The 13,625-nt window shown below is 34.9% G+C and overlaps 1 protein-coding gene across 9 annotated transcripts in view; it reads left to right on the top strand.

Moving 5' to 3' along the window:
• Window positions 1-13,625, top strand: part of LOC138683432 (erbin-like) — a 160,885-nt gene that overhangs the window by 121,120 nt on the left and 26,140 nt on the right. For 6 of the 9 annotated variants that reach the window (XM_069775181.1, XM_069775175.1, XM_069775179.1 and 3 more), the window contains 9 exons: window positions 1,477-1,606; window positions 2,553-2,668; window positions 3,743-3,812; window positions 4,837-4,936; window positions 7,008-7,129; window positions 7,679-7,849; window positions 8,613-8,795; window positions 11,056-11,173; window positions 12,902-13,085. In XM_069775181.1, the coding sequence (XP_069631282.1) occupies window positions 1,477-1,606; window positions 2,553-2,668; window positions 3,743-3,812; window positions 4,837-4,936; window positions 7,008-7,129; window positions 7,679-7,849; window positions 8,613-8,795; window positions 11,056-11,173; window positions 12,902-13,085 (1,194 nt within the window). The remainder of the gene's footprint in view (window positions 1-1,476; window positions 1,607-2,552; window positions 2,669-3,742; window positions 3,813-4,836; window positions 4,937-7,007; window positions 7,130-7,678; window positions 7,850-8,612; window positions 8,796-11,055; window positions 11,174-12,901; window positions 13,086-13,625) is intronic. The other 3 variants (XM_069775178.1, XM_069775180.1, XM_069775184.1) reach the window with 1 other exon arrangement.

Genomic DNA, 13,625 nt, shown 5'->3' with positions numbered 1-13,625 from the left:
AAAAGAAGAAACTAATAATGATAATAATAACACTAATAAAATGACAACAGTAGTAATGAAAGGATTGGAATGTACAAATGATGCGCAGTGCAATTGCTCACCACCCGCCGACCGACACCCAGCTGGTCCCCCAGCGGCAATTCCCTGCCCCCCCTTCCCAGTTCCTATACTAGATGGGATGTCACATGGTATGGAATACCCTGTTGGCCACTTTGGGTCAGCTGCCCTGGCTGTGTCCTGTGCCAACTTCTTGTGCCCCTCCAGCTTTCTCGCTGGCTGGGCATGAGAAGCTGAAAAATCCTTGACTCTAGTCTAAACACTACTGAGCAACAACTGAAAACATCAGTGTTATCAACATTCTTCACATACTGAACTCAAAACATAGCACTGTACCAGCTACTAGGAAGACAGTTAACTCTATCCCAGCTGAAACCAGGACACAGTGGCTCCTCTTTTGAATGTTTTTACACTTACTTGATTTAATTTTTTCTATATATTAATGTCTTAAAATTGAAAGCAAGTGCTTTCATATCTTACTTTAGTTCACAGCATATATGTTCTTTATGTATTAATTACTATCAAAAGACCTATGTTCCTCACTCATTAATGCAGCTACCAATTTATAAAAGAAAACTTGAATGTGAAAAAACCAAGATGTTTAAAAAGGCAGTCAGTTGTCTGAAAGTGGGGTTTTTTGGCAGTAACATAGCTGTGGTAAATATTGCAAATGATTGAACCAGTATCAAAAAGCTTGTAAAAAGTGAATCTGAACACACACATTTATCTTTTTTATATTATAAGGAGAATTTTTTCACCTGTTAATCAGCAGGATTTTTTAATGTATAATTTGGTGTTCAGCAATTTAATTTAAAACTCATAAATGAAAGCAAAAATAATTGGTTCAGAATTAACTGCTATACAAATTAAGGGTATTTGTTCCAATTTCTGTTCTCCTGTAATTAATGTAGGTTATGTTTTGTTGTCAGAATTTACAAAATACTTCTTCACTGCCAAAGTCTTAGGTTCATTGTCTCTCTTTAAATTCTTTTCTTGTTCAGAAACTGCACTCATCTCCTGTTTGGCTATGATCTGTCCCACTCTGAATGTTTTCAGTGCCTTGCACTAGCACGTTTTCATGTAGTACACAAAGATTTGATGTTGTTGACCCCCCTGTTTTTATGGAAAGCTCTCTTATGAGGACAGTGTAAAGGAGATTTTAAAAAACAAAAAGCAACCCACCAACCAACAAACAAAAAAAAAGCAAAACCCAAACACAATTTAGGCAATTAGTAAAGGAATTCTCTTGGATTTGAATTCCCTTGGGTTTCAGAGTTTTACTTTGAATTTAATTTGAGATTTGTAATTGATAGTGGTATTAACTTCATTTAAACTTAAAGTATTCAATTAATATTGGATGAATTAACCTGTATAGAGGAGTAATTCTTTTTTCTTTTTTCTTTTTTTTTTTTCCTTCAGGTTACTATCAGTAGAAGAACTGGACTGTAGTTTCAATGAGATTGAAACACTGCCTTCGTCTGTTGGGCAACTCTCTAACATAAGGACATTTGCTGCAGATCATAACTTTTTAACACAGCTGCCATCAGAGGTATATATTTAGTTACAAAAATAAATTTTTTATGTATCTTAAGCTATTGTCCTGGTTTCAGCTGGGATAGAGTTAATTGTCTTTCTAGTAGCTGGTATAGTGTTATGTCTTGGATTCAGTATGAGAAGAATGTTGATGACACACTGATGTTTTCAGTTGTTGCTAAGTAATGTTTAGACTAAGTCAAGGATTTTTCAGCTTCTCATGCCCAGCCAGCAAGAAGGCTGGAGGGGCACAGGAAGTTGGGAGGGGACACAGCCAGGGCAGCTGACCCAAACTGGCCAAAGGGGTATTCCATACCATGTGACGTCATGTCTAGTATGTAAACTGGGGGGGAGTTGGCCTGGGGGGATCGCTGCTCGGGAACTAACTGGGCATCGGTCAGCAAGTGGTGAGCAACTGCACCATGCATCACTTGTTTTGTATATTCCAAACCTTTTGTTATTATTATTGTCATTTTATTATTGTTATTATTATCATTATTAGTTTCTTCCTTTCTGTTCTATTAAACTGTTCTTATCTCAACCCACGAGTTTTACTTTTATTTTCCGATTCTCTTCCCCATCCCACTGGGTGGGGGGGGAGTGAGTGAGTGGCTGCGTGGTGCTTAGTTGCTGGCTGGGGTTAAACCACGATAACTATATAGTTTATACAACTTTTGGATAAGTTAATAATTCTTGAGTAGATTTTCTGTTTGTATGTTTTTAAAGGCAGGTGTATACAAATATACAATCTTTCAAATAATGAAATTCTGAATTTTTTTTAAGCAAGAAGTAGAAATTTGTTGCTAGTGTATTGAAACTAAAAGAAGGTTTAATATGTAAGAATAAATCTAATTGCATTTTACAACCAAAAATAGCTGTAATACTAATTGTTTTAAAACAGTGAAAATTTGTGTATTTAGAGTTGTGAAAATGTATTAATTCTTCGGGGTTTTTTTTTTCAGATTGGAAACTGGAAGCATTTAACAGTATTGTTTCTGCATTCTAATAAGCTTGAATTTCTCCCTGAAGAAATGGGTGATATGCAGAAATTAAAAGTGATCAATCTGAGTGACAATAGGTTTGTGAATACATTAATTCAAATAGAAGTTGTATAAAACGCAATAGCATTGTATATAGTGTATTGTAACTGATGTCTATCCCCCAAATGTAAGTAGAGGTATTGTTATGAATATATTGTGCTATCTTTCCTTATCTCATCCACAGCTTAGAAGCTGAGATGCATGTATTTAATGTATTATTGTTGTATTCTGGATCTTGTAATTCCATTGTATTAAGCTGTATTTATTTTAATGGCTTAAGCACATGCATTGATGATTGTTAGCATGTATTTTTCGAGGGAATTAGTTTGGTTATTTTCATAAAACTTTGATTCTTACTTAAAAATTAATAGCTTCCTGTATTGCATGTGGAGGACACAAAACAGTATCACAGTATATTGTAAAATACTTGAGTGTGCTGGAGAAGGGGTCGTTAAAAACTGACAAAACATTTCTTTTTGGGGAATTGCCAATTTGTAGAATTTTAATGTATTGAGAGAGATAAGTCTGAGCTCTCCATCCTGTTCTGCCAATCCAGCTTCTCTGTACTCCATCTATAGCCTGATTTATCCATTAATGCCACAGCTTTCATTTACCAGGGCAACCCCATTCCCATACACGTTTCTTGGGGAAAAACAGCACTTTTTATCAGGTGTAGCACTTTTTTCTTAATTGGAGAGCATGTGTATTGAAAGATAAAATTGCTGAGGATTCAGATTAAAGTATGAAAATATCCTTGAATTTAAGTTGGATAGTTGATTTACACACAATGCCAGTGATTGTCTTCAAAATTGTATTCAAGTCATTGAACTGAGTTAAATTCAAGTTACATTGTCTCATTTTTTTTAATCTGCTTGTTAAACTGGGCAGAAATATTGGTTTTTTTGTGTTGGGTTTTTTTGTTTTTGTTTTTTTTAATTCTGGGTATAGCTTTGAATCTAAAATAAAAACTTGCCTTTCAACTGTCAATAGTTTATTCATTTAACTATATCTGTAAATGTCTTTTTTTAAGCATTTTACAGGCTAATGCAGCATTGTTTCTTAACAGTCTTGATAAGTGTACTTACATAAACTCTTCTTGTTGTGATTTACAGACTGAAGAATTTGCCATTTACCTTTACAAAACTGCAGCAGCTCACTGCTATGTGGCTATCAGACAATCAGGTTAAGTTTTAAAAATTAATGATGTTGACTTTATTCCTAATGGAATTGACAAGTACAGAGCCATCTGTTAAATAATGAGACATGGTACCGTGTATATAAATCAATACTTCCTTGACATTATTACTGTGTCGATTCTCCTAAGACAAACAACACTGAGCCTACCTGACTTTGGAGACTTTCATATTTCTGGCAAAGTTCTATGCCATTAGGAAATGCAATTTAACAGATGTTGGTTTTTTGGTTTTTGTTTTTTCTTAATTTTGGCTTGTTTACACAGGAAAGGTAGTGCTTGATAAGCTAGTACTTGAATATGTAGTACACTGTTTCTTCCACAGATATACCATTGAGGAAACTTAGCATGCCTTTTTTTCTGCTGCGTTTCTTGCCCCAGCTTTGAACTCTGTGACTATCCAAGTTTCAAGCTATTGAGAAGCAACTCATGCACTTGTGGCTTGTATTTTTCCTGTGTATTGAAGCCCTCTGTACTATGCTGATTTCCTGAATGGCATTAAGGTGTACAGGGCTGCCAGAAATCCACTAGCCTCAGGTGTAGTATAATGAAAGCACTTTTACCAATACAGTAATTTCAAGAATCCCCTGCCCTTTTTTGTAAGGGGTGGGGGATATTCAATCTGGTATCAATATAAAAAATTGAGTACAAAATTTTTCCCTATATATGATTGTCCACAGCTTTAAATGGCTAAATATATCTGTGTATTCCGGATCAGCCTCCTTTGGGACAGTAATAAGTCCTAGCAAGAAACTGGGTTACTCTTAGAATATCCAGTGTTTGCTCTTGTCTTAAAGCTGTTACTGAGTTTCAGTTCTCAGTCAAAGCCAGTCATCAAAGGCAGACATGTTAATAACTTAATTTTGTGAAAATTATTCAGAGGAGAAATGGTTTAATACAAGGCAGAGTAATCTGCAAAGTAATGGGACAGGCATGCTCTGTGATATGTAGGTCATATTTACTTTTTACACACATATATTCTCATAACATATCTTTCTTTCATTTGCTTCTTAGTCTAAACCACTTATCTCTCTTCAAAAAGAAGCTGACCCTGACACACAGAAAACAGTGCTTACTAATTACATGTTCCCCCAGCAACCAAGGACTGAGGATGGTAAGAATTTCTGAAATACCCTGTCAGAATGCTCACTTTTGAAAATAATAATGGGAAGACAGTCCAGCTAACATGATTTTCACTAGATAATACTTAGATACAAGTTTGAAGTAAGCTTGTAAGTGATGAAGAGTTACACCTGAAGAATGAGAACAGTAACTTAAAAATGTGATCCACATATTAGTAAATTCTATGTGAAACTGTTCCAGTTGGAAGTGTGCATGTATGGGGAGTGAGGTGAGGAACGGACTGGTGGGATCACGTACTTTGATGGTTGCCACTTCCCAGAGTGGCACCCTGTTTCATTCCAGCAGAGCTTAATGGTTTGGGTTGAAATTCTCCTTGCCAGGTGTCTGCTTCAGACTAACTGTTTTAACAAAATGTTAGACAAAATGTTTCATCTGTTACTGAGTACGTATTTTTTGAAAAGTACATAGCATTCTGTATTTTATTTTAAAAGAAGAAAAAAAATTAGTTCAGAAAAAACACGTTTTGCTCACATTTAGTTCAAACTGTTTTATAAAAGGTTAGGCCCAGAACATTTAAGACCTCGCCAGAAAGTTATTTCTGCACGCTTATGAAATATTTAGGAAAATGAGTAACATTCCATGAGTAACCCCATCAGGAGTTAAGGAAAGAGAGTAAAGTCTCTATATTTCTCCACTTTCCTTTCCCTACAGGCAAAAGGAAAAAACTCGTGCTTCTTTAACAGAAATGGGAAGGCAGGTTTCAATGGGAATAATTGAAAATTGACAAGTGGCAACATTTTCTGTTACATGGCACAAATGTCTAGTACACTGAGTAATCAAAAATATCTGCAAAAACAGTAAATTGTACATCACTTTTAGCACCTTCTAATGCAGATAACGCATGTGCAATACCTCTGATAGAATGTGAAAATTATAAAATCATTTGGAGATTGTCAGTGAAGCTGAAGATAGTTCCTGAAAGCATTCTCTCCATTTGAACTTTATTTTACCCTAGTGGCGAGGCTTCTTTCTGTAGATTAGGAAAGGGATGCTTGTTTGGCTTAAGTTGACAGAATACCTCCCTCTGAGGCAGTCATTCCAAACAGAAGGTTTAAAGTTTAATAGATAACCTTTTTAAAATTCCTAAAATTCTTTAGAAAGTTCTTTTTTTGTGCCAAGAACTGTTTCAGCGATAGTGAAGTCTATTAGAATATTTTTCAGATGTGTTAAAACTGTAAGTTTACCCAATAAACGCAGTGTAATAAATATTCCAATGCACTTGGTGAGCCCTATAATTAAGCATTTTTCTATTTCAGATATAGATAATATGAACAGTCTTGGTATTGGTAGTGAAGTATATAGGTTTGCTGGGGTAATGGTGACAGATTTATTAGACTATTTGGCATGCTAAAGTAGAACCTGGCTAATGTAACACAAGGCATGGAGACATGCTAGAATAAGAGACAGTGGATAACCAAAAGATTTTTTTTTTCTCTTGTAAAATTAAGCAAGTAATACTTTGTAAAGTTCCTATCATTTATGTAACTTCTGCAAAACCATGTGTTTACCTTAAGTTTTAGGTGCTTTTGTTTTTTTCAGGATTAGTAATAATGCAGGTTTTTCTCAGTAAGTCATTTTTATTCTTCCTTTTTTTTTTAGTTTTCATTAAGTGAAATCAGCTCTTATACGTGCTTAATGAGACCACCTCACTGAAATCAGGCTATATAAATCTATATAAGTATCATTTACTTTTTTATATATAAAACACATATTTTCATATGTATACATATATATGAATAAAAATACTTTGCAGCGGAGTTCTGCTGAAAATTTGCAACTGCGAGTGTGCAGACTAGTGTACAGCTGTGTGTATGAATTTTTTTTTACTTTACAGATAGGGATTTTACTATTATGAAAATACAGCCAAGTTCGTAAAGCAGTAGCAGCACAGCTAGTCATCAATTTATGGTGCTGCTAGTCTCTTATCTTTTAAGAATACATACAAAAACACACCAGTCCCATCCAAGAAAGAAAAAGAGGATTTTTGTTTTGCATAATGTATCCTATTCTTACAAGAGTTTTTTTTTATTATTATTATTTAGTTATGTTCATATCTGATAATGAAAGTTTCAGTCCATCTTTGTGGGAGGAACAGAGAAAACAGCGTGCTCAGGTGGCATTTGAGTGTGATGAAGACAAAGATGAGAGAGAGGCACCACCTCGGGTTAGTATTGAATTTATTTTTTAATACTTGGGGCTTCACTCCCTCTTCTCCCCCTACCCCCGAATCCCATCCTTTTCCTTACTCTGGCTGTGGATTTTGCTCTGCTGAAGAAATCAAGTCTTCAGTTGTTAGTTTAAGACTATCTAACAGGATGAAACACTTCCTGCCCTGCCCCAATCATTTAAAGTGGAGCACAAGGGGAAAAGTCTCAGCTGATGTAAGGCATAACTAGGAGACTACTGGACTGATGGTGCTGTGGGGAAGAATAGCGGGGAAACAATGACTAATCCTGATTTTTCTTTAAGTAAATTACAGTTGTAATAATTCTTCCTGCTTGCAATCAATGGACAAATTAAAAAAAAAGTGATTTGTAATCTTGCTGGGTTTTATAAATTTAAGTCTGAGTTAATCCAGGTAGACTCGAACAGCAAAGTGGAGATCCTGGATTGCTCTGCTGAGCGTTGTCCTAATTCATTGTCTGTTTTAAAACTGATGTTTTAATTATAGCATTTAATTAAATTCAGAACATTATTGCTTTTTGTTACACAGGAAGGCAACCTGAAGAGATATCCAACTCCGTATCCTGATGAACTGAAGAATATGGTTAAAACAGTCCAGACAATTGTACATAGGCTAAAGGATGAAGAATCTACTGAAGATATTGCCAAGGAGTCAAAACGAGAAGGCCAGACAGTTTCTGTAAAAGATGTGGGGGTAAAGGTTAGATATAATATTCTCTTCTGACTTTGCAAGAACTTCCAAAGATCTAGAGTGTCACTGATTCCTTTTAATTCTCTTTTTTCTCAACACTAATGCTTTAGCAGGAAAAAATGTCAAAGAACAAACAGGACTTACTACTTTACCATCTAAAGAAGTCTGTAATAAATGTCTGTTTTGCAGTAGCAATTTTCCTCTGACACTAAGAACAAGGAAAGTGACTTGATTCTCAGGCAAATACAAAGTATAGATGTGTTAAGAAGCTGGCTTCTTCGTTTTCTGGAGGATGGCATTTTTGTCATTCTCTGATCCTCCTTTATCCGCCAGACTTCACAATGAAAACCAGGATAATTAAGAATCTTGCCGCTGCCCTTGTGACTGAAGGTTTTGCACGATAAGTTGGGAAGGCAATTGTAGCAAGTTGGCACAGGAGTCGCTAACAGGTTGATGTAGCATGACAGGACTACTGTTTGGTGCTGACATGTCTCATTGTAGATATTCTTGGCCGTTTTTTATTTAACTGGGAATTTAATGGTACAAATTGACCCCAATAAGGAGGAAAGTCAAACTGATTGGCAAAGGGTAGGGACTGTACCTCAGTAATCTGCAGAGATTTCTCTCTACCTGGTGCATTTCATACTTTATCATTTCAAAGCTCAGATTTTCCATTCCATAGTTTCCCAAAAATATAATGTTAACTCTAACTATCATATGTTACTGAAAACCTTTCAGGATGTTTTTTCTGCTAATGTTCTTAATCCTGTAGACTTCAGAGATTGCTTCAATAAAGAACAAAGCAGATGAGAGAAAGCAATATTCAGCAGGAAGCTCTGTGCGGAAGCCTACTGAACCAGAAGCTGAGCACAGAACTGCAAATTCACAGATGACTGCACTTGTTAAAACCTTGCAGAACACAAAAACAATTGTCAACCATGAAGACACGCTCAAGGTATGGCATTGCAATGAACATCATAGCAGTCAAAGAATTGTGCTGGTGTTGTACTGAATTTGTTACGCTGAGAGATGAAAATTTATGTTGATAATAGAAAATTGCCATCCATAAGTGCTGTAAGTACAGATGGTTTGTAATGCAATATTTTCCTCACTTCAGACTATATTAAGTAAAAGGTAAAATAGCTAATAAAAAGTTCATAATGAAAGATGTATACATTTAAAGAAAAATAAAGCAAACTCAATTAAAAGTTGACCTAAGTATCAAACTGTGAAAAGACTCGTACTTAGGATTTTCCCGTTTTTGCTTGATTGTCAGTTGTTCAGTAAATAATTGATTATAATTGTCACTGAAATGTCAGTATATCTGATTAGTGGGAGCAATCAAAAATTTGTATATCTAAGTGACTGTGCCCATTCATTTGGAATGAAAAGTAAAAGATGGGTTTAAAAAAATGTATTCCTCTGTATTTATTAGTGAACTGTCATGAATATGACTGAAATTGTATCTACTCCTTATAAAGAGTCAGAGATTTTTAACTTCTGAATTCTTTGTACATCTCTGTGACAAACACCATGTATTCGTTTTTTATTTAGACTGTGTTTCAGACTTATGAAAAATTTTGGAACTTGTCACTTCATCAGTTGCCAATCACAACCTGTAAAATGCTTTTTTCATAATTTCATGAGCAGATTATTTTTGCCTGTGTTGTGTAAGCAGTGGAACATGTGTATATCATGCTTTTGCTGAAGAGGCTTTGTGATAAGCAGTTGTGGCTGTTGCTGGTTCTTTCCCCACTAGCATGTTCCTGCTTCTACATCCTTTCTGAAAATATTGGTTTTGACATTTTTCTTTAGTTTAAACACATAATTTCAGAAAATCATATTAGTTGTCTAATGATAGTGACAGCAATTCTTTGAAGCTGGCTGTATGCCAGTAAGTAAATGAGGCAGCAGTGCATAGTCGATCAGGGATACTGAATTCCTTACTTCCATGTAGTAACCTGCTGGTAACTCTGTTGCAGTTGAATCTAGATATTTAAACTTTGCATGCATATAAGTTTGTGGGTTTTTTATTAATTTCAACATTGATTACACTTGTATGTTACATCCAAGGGGAAAGGCAATGTTGTAGAGGCAGTGAAGAGGTGGTTTGTTCCAACTGCAGAGAAACAGATGGATTTTTTTAATGAAGACTATCATACATTGTTTGCTACATCTCAGTCAGGTTTGTCCTTCCTTCAGTCCAAAGAACTGGCCAGGTAGTTAGTATCATGGGAAAGGTGGTACTCCAGTAGGTTCTACACATTAAATGTTCTGAAACTTGTAAGAAAAAGTGAACATTGACAGACTATTTTTGCAATCTGTGACATAGATTTTTCTAGCATTTGAAAGAGGAAGCATGCTTACTAGTAATAAGTTTCTACTTTAGGGAAAGAAGGCTTTTTCCCTTCAAAATATTACTTAAAACAATTGGTTTTTGAAGATGATAGGGATATAGACCTGGCAGTAGGATACTGAATCAGTCGCATGGCTGCTCTTGCAGCAGCTTTGTCAGTTTATCTCTTTCATAAGCACACCGAGCTCCATCTTATAGTTAGGAACTAGTGATTTCTAGCTGAAATGTATTCAGCATCACTTTATTCCTCTGCCATTGTTGTTCTTGAAGATAAATAACTTCTGTTCCTTTTGGAATTTACCCCCAATGTAAACTTAAAGGTATCAACCCAAGCTACGCTTGCTCTTTTTTTTGCTAGACTAGGCAAGCCAAGGTCATTCAGTCTTTTCTCACAGCATAGCTCTCCATTCCTAAGATTGTCTTGGTAATGCTACTCTGTAGCTGTTTCAGTTTGAGCTCTTTTCTGCAAAACCAATACCCAGCTAGTCAGTCTAGAGCGTTCGCTGGTTCAGTGATAACTTTCTGACTTGAACTCAACTGGAGGTTCTCTCCAGTGGTGGAAAAGAGTCTGCATCTGCTTGCTCTGAGTAGGTTCTTGCAGTTGAAGTTAGTACCGGTTTGACTGTTCATCAGTGACAATGCAAGTCTGCCTATGCTGCTTCTTAAAGATAATTCAGTGGCAAATATTACTAAATTCAGTTGACTTGCACTACAAATGCATTACACAGTTGCTATGTTATGTTGCTTGTTTATCTTTTTCCCCTTTATTGTTCAGTGGGTGACAGTTTAGATAGCATTTACTTAACCTTTTAAGCACTTTTTAAAAATGCACAGCATAATAAAGCTGATTTTCCTTTAGCAGGAATCAGAAGAACTCTCCTCTGATGAAGAGATGAAAATGGCAGAAATGCGACCACCGCTGATAGAAACGTCCATAAATCAACCAAAAGTGGTAGCTCTTAGCAATAAAAAAAAAGGTTAGATACCATAAAAAAAACCAATAGAAGTGGCGTGCAATACTGATAATTTCATGACTCAAAATGGCTAATTTTTTTCCAATTGAATTATGTAAAAGTAGATTTTTGTGTTTTAAGATAGATGATTAATTCTCTAGTTAAGTAATGAAAGCAGAAAAAAATTTCTGCATTATCTTACACTTGAGTGTGTGGTAGAGAAAGTTGTGTTCACATCCTAATTTTCTTTATTCTTGTCATTAGTTTAAAAGCAGAGGGGAAAGGAGATGCTTGTGTTTTGGAGGACCATTAGCTTGAACACACTTTTGATATGTTTAAGAAAAGGATTGCAGAAAGTGTTATTTACCTTGGAAATATTCCATATTCCCCCCACCCCCCCCAATTTTGTGGACTATTGCTGCTTTTGGCAGCAATATCACTTGTTTAAATTTCTCAGAGAAGCTGTGCTCTCTTCCTAAGGTTTAAGAATAAACTATTCTTGTGGCAACTCCATCTCCAGAGTCACTTTACTCTTATTTTTTCTTCTTTCCTCTCACAAGAAACTTCAGAACATTGTTTTTGTTAACTAAGTTTAATATTCTCTGAAAGATAATTTCAGTCTGGGTAACCATTTCCTTAAGAGTAAGGAATGACCTAGGATTCAGAGAAAACAAAATTTAACAGTTGAAGAGCAAATTGTATTTTGCTTCATATGCTATCCTAGTCCAGTACTTTCCAGGACAAAAGGCTTTTCTGGCCATTACATGTAAAAGGGTAAGATTTAGTGAGGATGAAGGGAAACCACATGAAGGTAGCAAGAAGAGTCTGCTGAGGATCACATACAGGTGAAAAGACTGATGTTTATCAATGCTGTATTTGGGTTTTTATGCCTGGCTAAAGTACTAAGTCAAAACTTCTTTCTTGTCTCTGGAGATAGAAATTAGTTTCACAAAATTTATGCTTTTGGCACCTGTATCTGTGTCTTGAAGTAAAAATTTAAATGTATGTGTTTGTACACTTATGTTTGCCCATGTCAAAGTCATGGCTGGCTTGAAGTCCTACAGATAAATGATTTTTATATGAATGTAGGATGTAAGTATGCATGCATTATGCAAGAATGAATGTGCACAGGTGTAAATGACTCTGAAAATGTTGTCCTAAGTGATCTGCAAAGCATGGGAATGCGTTGGTTCCAACTCTGCAAAAGAACATTTTTCTTTCCTGTTTTTTACATTTATAAAACCATATAGAGCTCATCCAGTGGTCTAGGTCTTTCCAGACTGTTTGGTCTAATAAATAGCTATTTAACAATGACAGAATGTTCAAAAGCAGGAACTTTGTACACTTTCAAAATCCTGCATGTGAAGCAGTGTACTTCTTATTCATAAGGGCCAATAGACTCATGTAATTCAAAACTTTGGAATAATTGCAAAAAAAGAAATATGATTTGATATTTTTGGGAAATATTACATAATGCATCACACTAGCTTATGCCAAGGAAACTTGGAATAAAGCAACAAGTTAAATTTCATTAACAGGTGAGGGCTGTTTACATTGAGACAAATATTTAAAAAATAGGAACTATTGCCAACAGTCTTTTGTAAGGTTATACAAAGTTTGCAAAGGTGTTAGCTTATATGTTAGTTTCCATTAATAAGTATTACTGAAGACCAAGATACAATTTCTAAACACTGTAACATACAGACATCTGTTTAATAGCTATTTAATTAAATTGGCAAATTTTTATTTCAGATGATTCAAAAGATGCTGATTCCTTATCAGATGAAGCTACCCACAATAGCAATCAAAATAACAGCAACTGTTCCTCTCCTTCTCGAATGTCAGATTCTGTTTCCTTAAATACTGATAGTAGCCAAGATATTTCTCTCTGTTCTCCAGACAAAGAAATACGTGCTGCTGTTTTACCCAAGATCAGGTTTGTAAAATACTGTATACCACTGAGCAAATATAATAGAAAAATGTTACTTAATCTTTCATATTACATGTCCATTCCTTTAATTCATTAATGATTCCTTTATCATTCATGAAATACTTTAAATTTTAATGTTTTAAAATAATGTTAAATAATGGAATAGTTCTCTTAAAAAAAACAAACAAAAAAAACCAAAAATCAACAAAAAAACAGGAGGACAATAAAATTCAGAGGCCAATTTTAGTATATAAGACATGGTTCCCATCTGTTCTTTTAATACGGAATAATAATTTCATCCTTAATAATTTGTTATCCCTGCAAAATATTTTCAATACACCATTTTAAAAGCTCTGTGTTTTTATTTGCATAATCTTGAAGATAAATTTGATTACTAACTTAATTATAAAAAGCATTTAGAAACTTATAAAGAATGGACTTACAGGTTGTTTCTCTTTTTGTGGTTCTAGTTAAAAGGTGCCTTTTATTTTTTATTTTTTTTAATTTGCCAATAGAAACAAGACACTTGTGCAAAATTGTCATGGA

The sequence above is a fragment of the Haliaeetus albicilla genome, chromosome W, assembly GCF_947461875.1.
Source record: "Haliaeetus albicilla chromosome W, bHalAlb1.1, whole genome shotgun sequence".
Taxonomy (NCBI): Eukaryota; Metazoa; Chordata; class Aves; order Accipitriformes; family Accipitridae; genus Haliaeetus; species Haliaeetus albicilla.
The sequence above is the reverse complement of the archived record's forward strand: the minus strand, read 5'-3'. Positions and strand labels throughout refer to the sequence as shown.